Source organism: Symphalangus syndactylus, chromosome 10, assembly GCF_028878055.3.
Source record: "Symphalangus syndactylus isolate Jambi chromosome 10, NHGRI_mSymSyn1-v2.1_pri, whole genome shotgun sequence".
NCBI classification, from domain to species: Eukaryota; Metazoa; Chordata; class Mammalia; order Primates; family Hylobatidae; genus Symphalangus; species Symphalangus syndactylus.
Genome location: NC_072432.2, coordinates 11,571,450 through 11,591,448, shown reverse-complemented (window position 1 = coordinate 11,591,448; position 19,999 = coordinate 11,571,450). Strand labels below are relative to the sequence as shown.

General features: G+C 52.2%; 1 protein-coding gene across 18 annotated transcripts in view; it reads right to left on the bottom strand.

Moving 5' to 3' along the window:
* Positions 1 to 19,999, bottom strand: part of PFKFB3 (6-phosphofructo-2-kinase/fructose-2,6-biphosphatase 3) — a 263,188-nt gene that overhangs the window by 223,785 nt on the left and 19,404 nt on the right. For 8 of the 18 annotated variants that reach the window (XM_063610034.1, XM_063610040.1, XM_063610041.1 and 5 more), the window contains exon 1: positions 13,876 to 19,057. The exons of the other annotated variants lie outside the window; for them this stretch is intronic. In XM_063610034.1, coding sequence (XP_063466104.1) covers positions 13,876 to 14,020 — 145 coding nt within the window. In that variant the 5' untranslated portion in view covers positions 14,021 to 19,057. Of the gene's footprint in view, positions 1 to 13,875; positions 19,058 to 19,999 lie in introns of those variants that run through there. 18 annotated transcript variants of the gene reach the window in all.

Sequence of the window (19,999 nt, the reverse complement as noted above, 5' to 3'; positions counted from 1 at the left end):
GGAGAATGGCATGAACCCGGGAGGCGGAGCTTGCAGTGAGCCGAGATTGCGCCACTGCACTCCAGCCTGGGTGACAGAGCGAGACTCCGTCTCAAAAAAAAAAAAAAAAAAAAAGCCTGACTCTGGAACCTGAGGTTCATGCTGTCTTGCAAAGCAATCATTCATTCATTCCTCCATCCATCCATCCATTAAAAATGATGTCAATTACAGCATTTTTTTTTTTTTTTTTTTAGAGACAGGGTCTCACTACGTTGCCCAGCTGCTCACAAACTCCTGGGCTCAAGCAATCCTCCTGCCTTGGCCTCCCAAAGTGCTGGGATTACAGGTGAGAGCCACCGAGCCTGGCCTACAGACATTTTTAAAGCTGGTTACTTTGAATAGTTGAATGCTGCAAGTCCAGCAACTCGACGCAGAACCCGACTATCAGCTGGATCCTATCACCAGGATCGACCTCACCGGGCATTTGTCAGTGGGTGCTCCTGGTCTCAAGTTAGTTACATGCTTGGGTGTCACTCTGGGGGCTCAACAGTCATCTCATCACTTCTCACCTGGGAACAACCCCTCCCTCCCCACTTTGGAGTCAGCAGCCTTTAGGGAAGGTGGGCTCTCGTAGTTTCTGTGCCTGGCAGAATGTCCTATAATCCTGGCGTCTGCATGCTCAGAAAACAGGGTTCCCTTCCCATCTGAGCTGCCGCAGCCTTGGCACCTTGGTTCACCAGTGCAACACAGCCCACGACGATCCAGTTGAGGGGAGACGGGTTCCTCCTCTTCTCCCCCCTTGCCTGCAGTCCTCCTGGGCCTCCACACCTGTCCTTTGACGACCCCCGTGGACGGCAACATCCCACCACAGCAGAGAAACCCTTCTGTTCATTCCCGGGGGACTCGCTGGGGAACCGCCTGAGTGATCTATTTTACACCCTCCCCCATGCTCCATTCCTGCCCCTTGCAGCTGGGGGTTGTCTAGCACATAAGGGAACAAGCTGTTAATTGATTAATGATCACAAAACTTCAAGAGAAAATAAAGGATTTGGATGAATCCCTCATTTGGATTTGTGTGGCTCAAAAGCAGTGCAGCACAGATGAGTTTGGGCTCTTGCCAGCTTTGCCCTCATCCGCTGCTCTTCCCCAGAGGGAAGCCAGACTGCCAGGTTCAAATTCCAGCTGCCCCTTCCTTCCCAACTCACACGCTGTGTGACCTCGGATCAATAACCTAATTTCTCTGTGCCCCACTTTCTCCTCCAGTAAAACAAGGCAGATAAACAGAGCTCAAGAAGTGTTCACTTTTTCTTCTCAGCTGTTAAATGAATACCAGCTCCCTTTTATTGAATACAGCAGGCGCGTGTTGGGCACTTTGAATACATTGCCTTAGATTTTCAGAAAGACTTCACCAGGGAGACAGTAGTGCTCTTCCAGAGATAAGAAAGCCGCCTCAGAGATGAAATCACCTGCGGAGGACCCCGTGCTGGGGAGGTGGTGGCTGGTAGTGAGACGGAACTGGGTTGGGGACACTTCCCAAGGGAGTCAGGCCTCCAAGGTAGGGACCAGTGCGCTCCGTCCTGGCTCAGCCAGGCCACGCTCCAGAGGCAGATTGGGGCCGAGGGGCAGGCAGGGCTGGACACACCCCAGGCCCTCTGCCTTCAAATCCCCCCCAGTCCGTGCTGCACACGATGGGGTGGCTCTCACAGCAGTAAATCCTTTCAGATCAACTCAAGGCTGAGATGCCCACCCTGGCCCCGGGGAAAATAATGCCCAGCTGCTCCCCAGTCATCTCCACGGCCCATGGCAGGCACCAAGGGCAGGAGGGACCAGTGGGGCGGACTCTGTCCACCCTCGGAAGCTCTCCAGCAGCTCCGGGTCAGCGGCTTCACCTCCCTGTTGTGACCCTGACTCGAGTCCCCTCTGAGCCAGGGCTTCCTGGCCCCAAAGCTCCCGCCTGGGCTTGCAGCCCCCTCTCCTGCCTGCGTTTCCCCTAAGCCCGTATCAGCCGCATGTCCTACACCTCCTTCGCTGTTCTCTTGTTGCTGGTTGTGTCTCCCCAAGAGGACAGGGCATTTTTGTTTCTGTTGCTGATGGACCCCGGAACCAGCCTGGCCCACGGCAGGGGCGCCCCGCACAGTGGTCAGCTGGGTGAGTGGAGGAGGAATGAATGAAGCTGCGCACATCAGCACGTGCCCAGCGTCACAGACAGGCCCAAAACTGGGGCAGAGACGCTGGGCAGATAAAGCCCGCCGGCTCCCCACAGCCCAAGGTCACTGGGCTTCAGATTCCCAAAGGTCCTGTCACCACCAAGACTGGGGCCAAACCAACACTTGCAGCCTGAGGGCTTCCTTGGGCGCCTTGGCTCCCCCATGACTAGGGTCTTCATGCCAGCCCTGAACCAGCATCCACTCTCTTGACAGCCACCCTCATGATATCCACCCTCACATGTGCACCTCAGGTGACGACTCACACCCACGTGTCCACCCCATGTGCCCCAGGCCGTCAGTGGTGTACACCATTTCCCAAGTTCTCCACCTTATCCCTGCATCAGAAACATCCTGGCCAGGCACGGTGGCGCACCCCTGTAATCCCAAATTTTGGGAGGCCAAGGTGGATAGATCACCTGAGGTCGGGAGTTCGAGACCAGCCAAACATAGTGAAACCCCATCTCTACTAAATACAAAATAAAATTAGCTCAGCGTGGTGGTGGGCACCTGTAATCCCAGCTACTTGGGAGGCTGAGGCAGGAGAATCACTTGAACCCCGGAAGCAGAGGTTGTAGTGAGCCAAGATTGCACCACTGCACTCCAGCCTGGGCAACAAGAGTGAAACTGTCTCAAAAAAAAAAAAAAGAAGGAAAGAAAGAGAGAGAGAGAAAGAAAGAGAGAGAAAGAAAGAGAGACAGAAAGAAAGAAAGGAAAGACAGACAGACAGACAGAAAGAAAGAAAGAGCCGGGCGCGGTGGCTCACGCTTGTAATCTCAGCACTTTGGGAGGCCGAGGCGGGCGGATCACGAGGTCAGGAGATCGAAACCACAGTGAAACCCCGTCTCTACTAAAAATACAAAAAATTAGCCGGGCGTGGTGGCGGGCGCCTGTAGTCCCAGCTACTCGGAGAGGCCGAGGCAGGAGAATGGTGTGAACCCGGGGGGCGGAGCTTGCAGTGAGCCGAGATTGAGCCACTGCACTCCAGCCTGGGCGACAGAGCGAGACTCCGTCTAAAAAAAAGAAAGAAAGAAAGAAAACAAGAAAGAAAGGAAGGAAGGAAACATCTCACAAACTCCGTTTTATTGACTTCTACTATGTGTAAGAGAAAAAGCAATCTGGTGAGCATTCTAAGACATGCACGCCCATTTCAGTCAGCAGGCAGGTTCTGAATTTTCATCCTGACCACTACGAGGAAAACCACAGAAGTCAGTCAAGCCTACCCTGTTAAGAGTTCACTGTAGAGCTAAGGAATCTGCCACACAGGAAACCATTAGGGAACAATTCAGTGCTGAACCAGGACACTGCATGACCAGGAAAACCTGAAGCCACAGGATCCGAGAGGCCAGCCTGGGAAATCAGGCCCCAGTGCAAGAAGCTCGTCTCCCACAGCAGGCAGGAGCGGGAAGTCAGGCACTGCCACCCACGTCCTGGAGCCCAGCGACAGCCGTCTCCTCTCCTGTCCAGAACTCACTCGTGAGTCCCACCAGGTAGCATTTTATGTTCAGATTGCAGGTAAGGGCTTGCTTGAAGACAGGGTTCTGCGGCTAGGACAGATCTGAAAACCACAATCTCATCCAAGCCATCAGTCTTCCAGAAAGTGGAACCGGAGACAGCTTGAGTCACTCACAAGTTAGGGACAGCCAGGACTAGGGAGGGCCCATGTTTCCTGGCACCCAAGTCACTTTTCAAATAAACATATTATTGAAATATAACATGGAGGCCGGGCGTGGTGGTGCAAGTCTGTAATCCCAGTGCTTTGGGTGGCCAAGGCAGGAGGATTGCGTGAGCCCAGGAGTTCAAGATCAGCCTGGACAACAAAGAACTTAAAAATTAGCCAGGCATGATGGCGCACACCTATGGTCTCAGCTACTTGGGAGTCTGAGGTGGGTGAATCACTTGAGCCCAGGATTCGAGGCTGCAGTGAGCAGTGATGGTCCCACTGTACTCCAGCCTGGGCAACAGAGGGAGACCCCATCTCTTGCACAATTAAACAGGTAAATGAGAAGTATGGAATACATTCAAAATGCACAGCTCGACAATCCTCACAGGAAAGCATGCCTATGTAACCCCCACCCATCAACCAGGTCACTACAGAAGCCCCCGTGCCCCCTCCCATCACCACCTCAAGGGAACCCGTGTCTTCACATCAGATACAGACGATCTGCAGGGTCTTGAACTTTCTGTCAGTTTTACTTGGCCTGGTTTCCTTCCCTCAGCATTTTTCCCATAAGATTCTTCCACCGTGTCCCTTCCTGCAATAGCTGGTTCTTCTTCATCCTTCTGTAGTATTCCACTGCATGAACACCACACTTGATTTCTCCACGGTGATGGAACGTTGCATTCTTTCCGTTTGGGGGCTCTCACCCGTTGGGGTGCTGCAGTAAACATTCTTCTGTGCACCTTGAGTGCATGTGACTACGCCAAGGCGGGGGCTTCCTGGATCCTTCTGTATGCAGATGCTCGGCTCTGGTAAATGCTGCCAAGACGATTGTGTGCATTTCTACTCTGATATGAGAGTTGCTGTGAGTCACAGTCTCACCAACATGTGGTCTTTTTCTTGTTAGCCACTCTAACAGGTGTAGAGTAGTATCTCACTGTGGCTTTAATTTGCATCTCTTGAATAATTAGGGAGGTTGAAGTGCTTTCTATGCTTATGGGCCATTTGGGTAGCCTCTTTTATGAACACCACCAAATGCAGAACTGGGTCCCCATGCTAAGCCTTTTCTGGCTTACTTGGTTTGGATTTTGTTTTGTTTTTGTCTTTCTCTACAGTGACTTTGTTGATCTAGGCAAATAAGAACAACACTGTTCCCAGATAACAGCCCAGGCCCTGGAGCCAGCCAGCCAGGTTCCTGTTGCAGCCCTAGCACTGGTCAGCGAGAGATCCAGGCCAGTTGGCGCCTGCGGTGCCCCAGCTGTGCCATCTGTCATACGGGGATGACGACAGCACTGTGGTCCCCACACTCGGATGAGTTCCCACCTACAGACATGCAATCCACGCCAGGCACATCCAAGTGCTCCCCACCTCAGGATATTTACTGTTATGCCAACACTCTGTGTACCTGAAAGTGCCCCAAAGCGCCATGACGGAAAGGAGGGAAAGGAGAGAGGGGACAGAGCAAGACTGAGAGATGCAATCTCACAATTTTCTGGTCATGATGGCCATTGAAATGACAACCTCATATTCTCTCTACTTGTGCATGGGAACCAAAGAGGGGGTAAAACCGAGGTTTGAGGAGAGAAGCTGGGGACAATTTAATTTTGAGAGAAAAGAAACAAAACAGTCTGGGGCCGCTGGCTCACGCCTGTAATCCCAGCACTGTGGGAGGCAGACGAGCAGAACACTTGGGGTCAGGAATTCAAGACCAGCCTGGCCAACATGGTGAAACCTCATCTCTAATAAAAATACAAAAATCAGCCAGGCCTGGTGGCAGGCAGGTGTAATCTCAGCTACTTGGGAGGCTAAGGCAGGAGAACCCCTTGAACCTGGGAGGTGGAGGTTGCAGTGAGCCGAGATCGTGCCACTGCACTCCAGCCTACATGACAGAGTGAGACTCCATCTCAAAAAAAAAAAAAAAAGGCCGGGCGCGGTGGCTCACGCCTGTAATCCCAGCACTTTGGGAGGCCGAGGCGGGCGGATCACGAGGTCAGGAGATTGAGACCATCCTGGCTAACAGGTGAAACCGCGTCTCTACTAAAAATACAGAAAAATTAGCCGGGCGTAGTGGCGGGCGCCTGTAGTCCCAGCTACTTGGAAGGCTGAGGCAGGAGAATGGCGTGAACCTGGGAGGCGGAGCTTGCAGTGAGCCGAGATGGCGCCACTGCACTCCAGCCTGGGCGACAGAGCGAGACTCCGTCTCAAAAAAAAAAAAAAAAAAAAAAAAATTAAAAGAAAGAGAAACAGGGCCGGGCGCAGTGGCTCACGCCTGTAATCCCAGCACTTTGGGAGGCCGAGGCGGGCGGATCACAAGGTCAGGAGATCGAGACCATCCTGGCTAACACGGTGAAACCCCGTCTCTACTAAAAATACAAAAAATTAGCCGGGCGAGGTGGCAGGCGCCTGTAGTCCCAGCTACAAGGGAGGCTGAGGCAGGAGAATGGCGTGAACCCCGGGGGGCGGAGCCTGCAGTGAGCCGAGATCGCGCCACTGCACTCCAGCCTGGGTGAAAGAGCGAGACTCCGTCTCAAAAAAAAAAAAAAAAAAAAAAAAAGAAAGAGAAACAAAGTAGAAGCTATTCCTGAGGCCCAGAGTTTTTACACGCACAGGGACCCCAGAGCTTCCCCCAGCAGAGCCGCGGGAGGGCTGTACGGAGACCACAGGGCCAGAACCACCAGAACGCACCTTTCTCCGGGGCTTCGTGCCCGTACACTGGTCCCAACCCTGGTTCTCACCCCGTGCCAGTCACTGGGTCTCCACAGTCCAGGGGCAGCAGGCCCAGTGCCACAGAAACAGAAACATGCCCGACAAGCGAGCCCCAGCTCCTGGCTTCCCTGGCAGGGGCCGCAGGCAGCTCCAGGCCTCCAAGCCCAGGTCAGCCCGGGGCCACGGAATCTCTCGCTCCACAGAACTTGAGCTGATGCCTGCGTCCCATATGCCGGTGTGACGTGGCCAGGCAGGTGTGGGGGCACCGCGAGGCAGACAGAACAGCGCTTGTTTATTGTTTACCAGAGAGGACTCTTCTAAGAACCCCTGTCCTGGATTGAGAAACTAGGCTGTAAGGCTGGACGGGAAAGGTCACGATGTCTGCTTCTCTTGGTAAACAGGCCTGGGTCATTGGCATGAAGGAACCAGATCTGTGCCAGGAGTCCAGAACGAATCACAAGAGATCCAAGAGGAGACTAAGGCTCAGAGAGGTCAGCAGAAAAAATACAGGCTTTGGAGTAAGGAGCGCCTTGTAAGGACTAATGACTCCTTCTACTAGAACTTGCCTCTTCGAGCCACTCCAATCCCCACACCTGGTCAGTCCCCAAATCCCAACTCCCATAAGGTTTCCCGCACACATAATCTATGTTCTTTCCGTGCCTATTATCTGTGCGGATTAAATTCTAAATGCCACACCTGGACCACAGGCCCTCACTCTCCATCTCTTCCCCCCGCCTCCCGTTTGCGTCCACTGTGTATTCCGCCGACAGGGACTCATCTTCCTAAAACAGTACTTTGGTTCTCTTCTTCCCCTGCTCAAAAACAATCACTGGCTCCCTACTGCCACTAAGACCAAGTTCAACCTCCTTAGGCTTCACAGAAGGTCCTCTACAATGAGGCCTCAAGCAACCTTTCCCCTCCCTCCCTCTGCACCCCCGCAGCTGATCTGCTTCTCTCCCAAAACAAGCCTTCCTGCACCTAGCCCCCCAGATCTCTGGAGACCCAGAAACCCCCTTTGCCTCTGTCTACTCCCTCCGTGTCTACTAACATCCCTCCCTTGCTGTTCTCTGAGCATTTATTTTCTGCACTACCTCAAATACTTGTCTGCACCTTTTCATGTGAGCATATATAGGTAGGGGAAGGGGTGTGTGTTTCCTGCCACACCCTAAGCCTCTTTAAGTTTGTATCTTGTTCTCTGCATTCAGCACAACCCCTAGCTCAACTCTTTCACAGGAAGCGGTGCTGTAACCATATGGACAGGACACACAAAAGCTGCACACATGTGGACAACTCTTCCTGAGCGCCCCCTCCAGGCGGAAAGCACACCACCGCCCGGCCCCCCTCCAGTCTGAAAGCACACCACCACCCGGCCCCCCTCCAGGCTGAAAGCACACCACCACCTGGCCCCCCTCCAGGCTGAAAGCACACCACCACCCGGCCCCCCTCCAGGCTGAAAGCACACTACCACCCGGCCCCCCTCCAGGCTGAAAGCATACCACCACCCGGCCCCCCTCCAGGCGGAAAGCACACCACCACCCGGCCCCCCTCCAGGCAGAAAGCACACCACTGCCCGGCCCCCTTCCAGTCTGAAAGCACACCACCGCCAGGCCGCAGCAGCTGAGGACTACAGGTTGCGCTTCGACCTTTTGTGGGCTGCTGGCAAACACAGACATGACCACAAGCAACGGCTGTGGTGGGACAGTTTCTGCTGTGGAAATGCCCAGGGTGAGGGCTCCAACTCTGCCTAAAAAGTCAGGGAGGGCTTCCTGGAGGAAGGGTGTGAGGCGAGTGGTGAAAGAGAGTTCCCGAAGTAGACAAGTAGGGCACAGTGAGGACAGAACTGAGAGAGAGTGGACATCCCAGGTTGAAGGACATGCAGGCCAAACCATGAAGGGAACACAGATCCTGCGTAAGGGGATGCTGGGAAGAGCTGGACCACTGCAGTGGATGCTGGCCTAACAGGAGGTGATGGTGCGGGAGATTAGCATGGAGCGGCCTGCTTTCAGGACAGAGGACAGATGCGCCCCAGCGCTGCAGTCACAGGAACATCTAGCTCTGTCCTCCCTGGACAAGTTGTCTGCCTTGGGTGAACTTTTTTTTTTTTTTTCTGAGATGAAGTCTCGTTCTGTGGCCCAGGCTGGAGTGCAGTGGCATAATCACAGCTCACTGCAGCCTCGACCTACTGGGCTCAAGCAAACCTCCTGCCTGAGCCTCCCAAGTAGCTGGAACCACAGGTATGCGCCACCACACCCAGCTAATGTTTTAATTTTTTGTAGAGACGGGGTCTCATCATGTTGCCCAGGCTGGTCTCAGACTTCTGGGCTCAAGCAATCCTCCCACTTGCCACTTGCAAGCCCTGTGGTCTTGGATAAGTCACTTAATAATTCAGCACCCCAGTTTCCTCATTTGGAACATGGTAAAAAGAATACTGGCCCTGTGAAGTTGCAATTGTAAGTAACAGTGTTTAAATGTGCTTTCTGAATGTTTGCTCACACTGGTCGCAGTGTCACCGAGTGACAAGTATGAGGCCAGGAAAGGCCAGCGAAGTGTCCTGTCTGCCCAGCTCAGGGCTGCAGCAGAGGAACTGCACCCAGCTTGGACTCCTCTGCCTCCTCTGCTCCAAAAAGCCTGCCTGTGCGCCTCCCTCTCCTTCCTGCAAAGGAGCATGCTTCTGTCAGGCTGCCCCACACCTTGCCCTCCCGACGTGGGCTGCAGAAGCCATGGGACCAAGAAGCAAATCGATACCAAGAAGCACAGCCGCATGCCTGATGGGAACTGATCCCAGCAAACGAGTGAGCCAGCAGGGGCTTTCTCACAGTCCCCAGGGTGTTCCGGGAGAATGCGTCAGAGTATCTGTCCCGGACACCAGTGGTTTTCGGGTTTCCCTCCATGACTAAGATGCTCAATGGAGTACTGCGGCAAAAAGAGGAAAAGCACCAATTCATGCTTTCTGAATCAGCCCTCCAGCTGCAGAAATTTGGGCTCCAGCCAGATCTACCGAACAAGAATCTGCATCTGAACGCCATCTCCAAAGGACTCCTAGGCATTTGAGCTTGAGAAGCGCGGGCTCCCTCCCCACTCTCATCGTGGCTCTGAGCTGAGATATCCAAACTTTTCTGATCTGATATCCAAACTTTTCTACCCCCAACAACCTGTTTATCTGTATCTAATATACACGTGCTACTGCACGAACACATTATGTATATGACAGAAATTGCATATAAAAAATAGAAATCTAGGCCAGCAGTGGTGGCTCACACCTGTCATCTCGGCACTTTGGGAGTCCAAGGCAGGAGAATCTTTTGAGTCCAGGAGTTTGAGACCAGCCCGAGCAACACAGAGGGACCTCATCTCTACAAAAAATAAAATTAGCCGAGCGTGGCAGCACACACCTATAGTCCCAGCTTCTTGGGAGGCTGAGCCGGGAGGATTCCTTGAGCCCAGGAGGTTGAGGCTGCAGTGAGCCAAGATTGCGCCACTGCACTTCAACCTGGGCAACAGAATGAGACAGTCTCCAAAAAAAAAAAAAAAAAAAGAAAGAAAGAAAAATTTTAAAAGATGAGTTAAAAATAGAGAAGAAGGGCAGGGCCCGGTGGCTTACGTCTGTAATCCCAGCACTTTGGGAGGCTGAGGCGGGTGGATCACCTGAGGTCGGGAGTTCAAGACCAGCCTGACCAACATGGAGAAATCCCGTCTCTACTAAAAATACAAAATTAGCCAGGCATGGTGGCATGGTGGTGCATGCCTGTAATCCCAGCTACTCGGGAGGCTGGGGCAGAAGAATCACTTGTACCCAGGAGGCGGAGGTTGCAGTGAGCCAAGAACGCACCATTGCACCATTGCACTCCAGCCTGGACAAAAACAGCGAAACTCTGTCTCACCAAAAAAAAAAAAAAAAATAGACAAGAAAGACTTTGTAATATTTCCTTCCTGCATGGAGTAATCCTTTTGCCCTAAGGAAGGGCTTGAGGGTATCCTGTCTTCCCAGCTGCTGGATTAGGCAGATTTCCCCTGGGGACCTGTCATCTTCCTCTTCCTGAGCTTTTCTTTTTTTTTGCCTTTAACCTCTTTGGACTTTATCCTTGGGCTTTTCTGAAAGCACTTTCTGTCCAGCCCTTGCTATTCCACCCAGCCCAGCCTAGCTCCTCACAGCCCCCAGCGGCTTTCCTGCTCTGCTCAGCCACCACCTCCACCTCCATACACTGTCTCCACCTCCATATTGTCCTCACCTCCACACTGTCCCCACCCTCTACTTTTGCTCCTGGTCTTTCCATTTGCACCTCAATGACCCCATGGATTTTTGTGGTTGAAAGTTTCTAGTCTGGTTTAAATATACTTTTTAAATGTTTTGTAGGAAAGAGGTCTCACTATGTGGCCCAGGCCAGTCTCAAACTCCTGGCCTCAAGCAATCCTCCTTCCCAAAGTGCTGGGATTACAGGCATGAGCCACCGCACCCTGCTGTAGTCCAGTTTATATTTTCGTCTTCTTTTTTTTTTTTTTTTTTTTTTTTTTTTTTGAGACGGAGTCTCGCTCTGTTGCCCAGGCTGGAGTGCAGTGGCGCGATCTCGGCTCACTGCAAGCTCCGGCTCCCGGGTTCACGCCATTCTCCTGCCTCAGCCTCCCGAGTAGCTGGGACTACAGGCGCCCGCCAACACACCCGGCTAATTTTTTGTATTTTTAGTAGAGACGGGGTTTCACCGTGTTAGCCAGGATGGTCTCGATCTCCTGACCTTGTGATCCGCCCGCCTCGGCCTCCCAAAGTGCTGGGATTACAGGCTTGAGCCACCGCGCCCGGCTTCGTCTTCTATATTTCATTTCTTAGAGGAACAAGAAAGAAAACATAAAGGAGGGGTAGGGGAGCGAGTGAGTCTGGAAGGTGGGTTTCTTTAATGTTGAAGCAATTAGTGTTCTCTCTCGTTTCTAGATTACCAAACAATCCAAAAAGTTGCGCAGGGTAAAGTGACTAGTCAAGCAATGGAGCCTTTAAATTGCTTCTAGACACACCATCACCTCTGTTTTGGGATTAAACATCTATTTCCAGAGTTCTGGTTAATGGTAAACAAGGTTCTTTTGCTTAAAAGGAAAACCATCGTCTTCATTAAAGAACCACGGGGTGGGCCCAGGCATGTCCTCCCACCCGCACTTCAAAATAACCACAAACAGAAGTCCCAGAAATTCAATGCAAAAGAGGGTCCCAAAATGTGACTAATTTAAGGGAACTGCAAATAGGGAAGAGGAAAAGTAAAGCCTTTCCAGAGAGCAAGGCCAGCACACTCCCAATGTTTCAACCTTCTCAGTATCCTAGACCCAGAACCAAAAGGAACCTGGGAAAGGTTTATGGAAATGCACATCCAAGACATAACAATGTTGGGGAAATGTAAAACCGGGAGCCAGGCAGAAGCCAGTCCTTCCTCGGTGCTTGGACTCTCTTGGCCACTCTCATATCTAGAGTGCAGGGCTGGGATTTTGCCCTGGGACATAAACATTTAGAGAGTTCCAAATTCTGAGTGACTTTTAGAGATTCCACATGTTTGTAAGCCTCTAGAGAGCCCAGGAGACATCACTAAATTCTCAGGCAGAACTGGACACACTCTCCCTGTTCCTCAGCCACCCGCCTTCACCATCAGCGCAGCAAGTTCATACCCATCTTATCCGAGGAGAACCCTCAGGGCCTGGGGAACAGACGCAATGGCCCAATATCACAGTCAAATATCCTGGAGGAAGTGGGTCTACTCTGCATTTATGGGTGACGCCAGTCTCCTACCCACACCCCGACAACTCCATGGTGGCCCAGGTCTGAGCATTCGTGCCCCTTGCTCACTAAAATTAAGACCCCCTCACCCTGCTTGCAGCCACCAGAGACCCAATCACAATCCTCCCTGCATAAGACTAAGAAAAGAACAGAAAACGTGCTCTCCCCCAGGCAGGTGCACCTGCCACCCAAGCAGATGCACTGTGACAAGAAAGTATAAGAAGACTGGGCGCGGTGGCTCACGTCTGTAATCCCAGCATTTTGGGAGGCCGAGGCGGGGGGATCACTTGAGGTCAAGAGTTCGACACCATCCTGGCCAACATGGCAAGACCCCATCTCTACTAAAAATACAAAAAATTTTCCGGGTGTGGTGGCACATGCCTGTAGTCCCAGCTACTTGGGAAGCTGAGGCAGGATAATTGCTTGAACCAGGGGGCGGTTGCAGTGAGCTGAGATCGTGCCACTGCACTCCAGCCTGGGTGACACAGCGAGACTCTGGCTCAAAAAGAGAAAGTATAAGGAGTGGGGACTTTTAGATAACTTTTAGGGGGGCAGGAAGGAGAGGCTTTCAACGAAGGACCACTTTAGGAGGTTGTCTGCGCAGATGGATTCCGTGGAAGTGCTTTGAATGTAAGTCAGATCACTGGGGCTGCCTCGCTCCTATCACCCACATTCATCCCCAGGCCTGAATGTAAGGGCTCAAACAGACCTGCAAATACACTCGGCACCTGCAAGTGGGTAGCTGCTGTGCGGACCATCCCATCCCATTTTCTGGCCCGTTAAACTCATGCATAATGGTGGTAGTGATGGCCAAGTTGTCATTGCTGGGCGGAGAGTTCCTTTAAGACAGGAATAATAAGGCCCACCTAGGAAGCACTCTGGACTGTAAAAGGGTCTCCAGTGGCCACCAGCAGGGTGGCATCCTGATTTTCTACAGGCATGTAGAAGCCTTTTGTGCTTAGCTGCTCGTGTAATCCTCACAACTGCATAAGGCTGACACATCAGGGAACTGAAGTACAGAGATGTTTGGGAAATTCTCCAAGGTCACACAGCTACTCAGTGGCGGAGGTGGCATCAGAATCCAGGAAGGCTGACTGAAGCCACCGTTCTGCCTTGCTCACTGGCATCCTCAGCCTCCAGCCTGAGGCAGGACATTCTAGGACAGCTGATGAATACAAGCATGGTCAGTGTGGGTGGCCAGGGCCCTCGCTCAGCAAGTGGGAGCAAAGTGGAGGATTCCAGGACTCACTACCTCATGGTCTTCCAACAGCCTCCCGCCACCTCCAGTCACCCCTACCTAAGCTGCCCTTCAGTATGAAAATGCTGGGGTTGGAGAGTGGGGCAGGCTAGGGAAAGAAGACAATGTGATCTAACCTGTCCCTAAATTGTTAGATAGCATCTGTGGAGTTAAAGATCTCAGCTATCAATTAAAATGCAAACTGAGCTACTATCGATCATTTAGAGATGACGCAGATGAAGAATCTGAGGATGTGACCTAGAAGAAAGCAGGAAAGACCTACGGACTTAGCAAGGGACAAAGGACCAGAAACAGGCAAAGAGAAACAAAATTTTACCTTCTCTACAGTGTCGCTTAGGGCTGGGCTGGCTATCTCCATAGATATCCAATTCCTTAACACCTGAGGGCAGAGGAGAGGAATGAGACCAAGGTTTAGGATGAATAATCCAGGAGATCCCTTGAAAGGAAGAAGGGAGGATCATCAGATATATCTTCTGGAGCTCCACAAACTGCTCAGAGCAGAGAGCCCACCAGACAGGGATGCTGCCTCAGATAATCCAATGGAGGAAGAGGGTTTGGCTGGTATTTTCTGGCTGGGTTCTTGATAAGAAACTGTAGGCCGGGCGCGGTGGCTCACGCTTGTAATCCCAGCACTTTGGGAGGCCGAGGCGGGCGGATCACGAGGTCAGGAGATCGAGACCACAGTGAAACCCCGTCTCTACTAAAAATACAAAAAATTAGCCGGGCGTGGTGGCGGGCGCCTGTAGTCCCAGCTACTCGGAGAGGCTGAGGCAGGAGAATGGCATGAACCCGGGAGGCGGAGTTTGCAGTGAGCCGAGATTGTGCCACTGCACTCCAGCCTGGGTGACAGAGCAAGACTCCGTCTCAAAAAAAAAAAAAAAAAAAAAAAAAAACTGTAATCACATCTGCTAGCTAGGGATCCAAGAAAAACAAGATACTGTCTCTTTATACACATTCCACAACCCCTACCTTCTCTCAAGAGACGTTAAAATAGCTTAAAATGTGTTAAAATGTGACAATTTAATAAATGTGGCAGAGACAAAAAAGAGACTCCTAAAGTATTCCTCTCTTCAGAAAGTATGAAGCTATTAATTCAGCAAATGAATCCAGGAGCTCAGAAAGGGTTACCCTGTTATGCATCCTCACTACAGACTCAATATCAGACAGACACTGAGGGCCGCAGAGCTGAATGAGACCCACACAGGCGTTTTCCTCCGGACTTCTCAGAGTACTGTACCTGGTACTACCTGGAGGGCTGAAACGTACTCAGGTAAAAGTTACTCACTCCAGGCCGGGCGCGGTGGCTCACACTTGTAATCCCAGCACTTTGGGAGGCCGAGGCGGGCGGATCACGAGGTCAGGAGATCGAGACCACAGTGAAACCCCGTCTCTACTAAAAATACAAAAAAATTAGCCGGGCGTGGTGGTGGGCGCCTGTAGTCCCAGCTACTCGGAGAGGCTGAGGCAGGAGAATGGCGTGAACCCGGGAGGCGGAGCTTGCAGTGAGCCAAGATCGGGCCACTGCACTGCAGCCTGGGTGACAGAGCAAGACTCCGTCTCAAAAAAAAAAAAAAAAAAAAAGTTACTCACTCCTCCAGTCCTCAGCTCTTCCTGTGTGAGTCCCATGCTGGCCTTGTCTAGGCATATGCGGTGGAGGGGAGGAGTGTCAGATTTGCAAAAAAGAAAGGCTAGGAGGCCAGGCAAGGTGGCTCACGCCTGTAATCCCAGCACTTTGGGAGGCCGAGGCGGGCGGATCACCTGAGATCGGGAGTTCCTGACCAACATGGAGAAACTCCATCTCTACTAAAAATACAAAATTAGCCGGGCATGGTGGTGCATGCCTGTAATCCCAGCTACTTGGGAGGCTGAGGCAGGAGAATTGCTTTAACCTGGGAGGCAGAGGTTTCGGTGAGCTGAGATCGCACCATTGCACTCTGGCCTGGGCAACAAGAGCCAAACTCCGTCTCAAAAAAAAAAAAAAAAAAAGAAGAAGAAGGGCTAGGAGAAGTGGGAAAGGTGGATTACAGTGGAATACTGTGATCACATTTGTTAAACTCAAAGTCATGATTATTCTTTTAGCAAGTCCAAGGGCACCTGGGCCCCTTGTTAAAGGGGCAATGGGCCAGAAACAAGTACTACTCAAGATCCGACTTGCTGGTGAGATGGGAGGCTGCCTCCACGTGAGAGAAGCCCTGGCATTCTCCTCTGACCAGGGACAATCTCCCTCTTCCCCTGAGGCAGACAATGACAAAGCTCAACAGGGCTGGGCAAACCCTCCAGTCCAAAGAAATCAGTCAATACGCAAACACTTTATTACTTCATGAATAACTGCAACCTCATTGTTCACGAAGGAACCCATTCCACTAAAATAGACGCATTGAGTGGAAGGAGGAAGAGGCTCAGAAAAAAAAATACCAAGCCGGGCGGTGGCTCATGCCTGTAATCCCAGCACTTTGGGAGCCTAAGGCGGGTGGATCACTTGAGGTCAGGAGTTTGAGAGCAACCTGGCCAAAATGACAAAACCCCATCTCTCCCGCGGTAGCTCACACCTGTAATCCCAGCACTCTGGGAGACCGACGCAGGTGGATCACCTGAGCTCAGGAGTTCGAGGCTAGCCTGGCCAACATGGTGAAACCCTATCTCTACTAAAAATTACAAAAATTAGCTGGGCGTGGTGGTGGGGCACCTGTAATCCCAGCTACTGGGGAGGCTGAAGCAGGAGAATCACTTGAACCCAGGAGGCAGAAGGTGCAGTGAGCCGGGATCGTGCCACTGCACTCCAGCCTGGATGACAGAGTGAGACTTTGTCTCAAAAAAAAAAAAAAAAAAAAGTTGAGCCTGGTGGTCCACGCCTGTAATCCCAGCTACTCAGGAGGCTGAGGCAAGAGAATCGCTTGAACCCGGGAGCAGAGGTTGCAGTGAGCGGAGATAGCACCACTGCACTTCAGTCTGGGCGACAGAGTGAGGTTCTGTCTCAAAAAAAACCAAAAAAACAAACAAACAAAAGACAAAGAAAAAAGAAAATAAAATACTGGGTACTAGGCTTATACCTAGGTGATGAAATAATCTACAACAAATGAGTTTACTTATATAACAAACCTGCACATGTACCTCTGAACTTAAACATTTACAAAAAAATAGACGCATCAAGAAAAGGCAAGGGCTTTGGAGTCTGGCAGATGACAACTTGCATCTGAGCTCCACTATTCTCCCACTAACATAGGTAAACATCTGGCTCCTGCAAAGGCGGCCAGACACGTTCATCCCCGCGGGCTCTGTGTAACTGACCTGAAATTCTCCACCTGGGAAAGTCTATTTTGTGCCCCCAGGCAGAAGGAAAGTCTAGCCTCTTCCTCATAAGGAAGTTGTGGGGAAAAGAGAGATCAGATTGTTACTGTGCCTATGCAGAAAAGGAAGACACAAGAAACTTCATTTTGATCTGTACTAAGAAAAATTGTTTCTGCTTTGAGATGCTGTTAACCTGTAACTTTAGCCCCAACCCTGCGCTCACAGAAACATGTGCTGTATTGAATCAAAGTTTAATGGATTTAGGGCTGTGCAGGATGTGCCTTCTTAACAATATGTTTGCAGGCAGTATGCTTGGTAAACGTCATCGCCATTCTCCATTCTCGATTAACCAGGGACACCATGCCCTGCAGAAGGCTGCAGGGACCTCTGCCCAAGAAAGCCTGGGTATTGTCCAAGTTTCCCCCCACTGAGACAGCCTGAGATATGGCCTTCTGGGAAGGGAAAGACCTGACCATCCCCCACCCCGACACCCGTAAAGGGTCTGTGCTGAGGAGGATTAGTGTAAGAGGAAGGAACGCCTCTTTGCAGTTGAGACAAGAGGAAGGCATCTGCCTCCTGCCCGTCCCTGGGCAATGGAATGTCTCAGTATAAAACCCGATTGTATGTTCCATCTACTGAGATAGGGGAAAACTGCCTTAGGGCTGGAAGTGGGACATGCGGGCAGCAATACTGCTCTGTAAGGCATTGAGATGTTTATGTGTATACGTTATCTAAAGCACAGCACTTGATTCTTTACCTTGTCTATGATGCAGAGACCTTTGTTCACGTTTATCTGCTGACCTTCTCTCCACTATTATCCTATGACCCTGCCACATCCCCCTCTCCGAGAGAAACACCCAAGAATGATCAATAAATACTAAGAGAACTCAGAGGCCGGCGGGATCCTCCGTATGCTGAACGCTGGTCCCCTGGGCCCCCTTCTTTCTCTATACTTTGTCTCTATGTCTTTTTCTTTTCCAAATCTCTGGTTCCACCTAACGAGAAACACCCACAGGTGTGGAGGGGCAACCCACCCCTTCAGGGGGCCTCTTTGCAATTGAAATAAGAGGAAGCCTTCTGTCTCCTGCTCGTCCCTGGGAATGGAATGTCTCGGTGTAAAGCAGACCAATCCCATTCGTTCTATTCTGAGATAGGAGAAAACCGCCCTGTGGCTGGAGTCGAGATATGCTGGCAGCAATACTGCTCTGTTACTCTTTGCTACACTGAGATGTTTGGGTAAAGAGAAACATAAATCTAGCCTACGTGCACATCCCGGCACAGTACCTTTCCTTGAACTTATGATCATAAGTTCAAGGATACAGATTCCTTTGCTCACGTTTCCCTGCTGACCTTCTTTCTCCCCACCTGTTGCCCTGCTACACTCCCCTCGCTAAGATAGTAAAAATAATGATCAATACTGAGGGAACTCAGAGACCGCCGCTGGTGGGGGTCCTTCATAAGCTGAGCGCCAGTCCCCTGGGCCCACTGTTCTTTATACTTTGTGTCTTATTTCTTTTCTCAGTCTCTCCTCCCACCTGACGAGAAATACCCACAGGTGTGGAGGGGCTGGCCCCTTCATAAGTCTTTCAAATACTTCCAGACAGTGGTCAAGTGTCCCCAGTCCTGCCATGTCTGGGTTAAACATCCCCAATTCTTCAACCATGCCTCATGTGACTTATTTCCTGACCCTTCACCGGCTCACTCTCCCCAAATTCACTGCAGGCCCTCTTCATGAAGATTGGGATGGAGCCACAGACCCAATGCATACGAGGTCCTCAGGGGGTCTGGGTCCCATACTGGGGTCTAGGAGCGGTCCCCGGGTGCTCAGAGAGCTTGGGCGGCGCCTTCACCGCGGACCTGCCCCAGGCCCCCATCCACGCGCGGGGCGGGGTGGGCCGCCCACTTCTCCCACGTCCTCAACCCACAGGGAAACGGGCTGCGCGCCTGGGCCGCCCCGCAGAGTCCAGATGCCTAAAGCCCTCCTAGTCTGTTTCCTCATCTGCGGCCTGCGCGCCCACCGCAGCCACACCCAACGCCGGGACTCGCAAAAACACCTGCCGGGCCTGTTTCCTCTCGGGTATTATTTACAGCCGCTCCCAGGCCTTCTCGGAAAACATCCTTTGCCGGAAACACAACCCCAGGGCCCCAGAGCGCAGGGGGCCCAGCACCGGATCCACGCGGAGCTCACGAGCCGGACAGCCGCCGCAGGGCAGGCTGGGGCCGCGCTGCGCAGGCCGGGAGGGTGCGCGACGGCACGTGAACGCGGCGTGCTGCACGGCCCGGGAGGGGCGGGGTGCGCGCTGACCGGCTCGTGCGCCGCAGGCAGCAGCCAATCCGCGCCGACCACCCCCAGGCCCCGCCCTCGCCGGTCCCGCCACTCCCCCGTCGGACCCGCAGTTGCTCCCAGGGCCCGGGACCCAGCTGGCTTAGGCGCCCGAGGTGCACCTGGAAGGGAGCAGGCGCGGGGTGCTATGGAGGGTGGGGGCGCGCACCGTGCCCAGAGCGGGGCTCCCGGGAGCTGATGTCCCGTCTGGCCCCCCTACCTCCCAGCTGGTTCCCCGCTTGCCCGCCCTGCCTCACCGCCCTCAGCACAGGGACCTGCCTCTGTCCCCACGACGCCAGGCTCCAGGTGTATCTAGGACTAAAGAGTTGACATCCAGTCTATATAGGGTTGTGGGGGGTTACCTTAAAAGTTCCTTTTTGTTATTAAAAAAGTAATATACACTTGTGCAGTGATTGAGAACAATAGAGGGAGGGAACAGAAAATATTCGTGATGGAGTTCCCTTCCAGACTTCGCGTCTCTGCAGATATTTTTTTAAACCCCAGGAGGCTTGGTGTTGGCCCCCACCTCTGCATTGAATGATCTCCCTCTACTTGGTGTCATCACACATGGGATAGGAGTCAGAAGTTATCACGAGGAATTTTATGTTGCTAATGAGTACAGCCAGTAGCAAAGGAGATTCAAGATGAAGACAACATTCCTGGGGAAAACACAGAAAGCAAATGAAAGATACAATTATGGGACGGGGGAAGGAGAGGAAGAACTCTGTGCTGCTGGACTGGAATAACTGATCCGTTTGTATTTACAATTTTAAAATGTTTCCCAGCTCCATCCATGAAAAAGGCCCCGGAAACACGGACACTCCGGTAG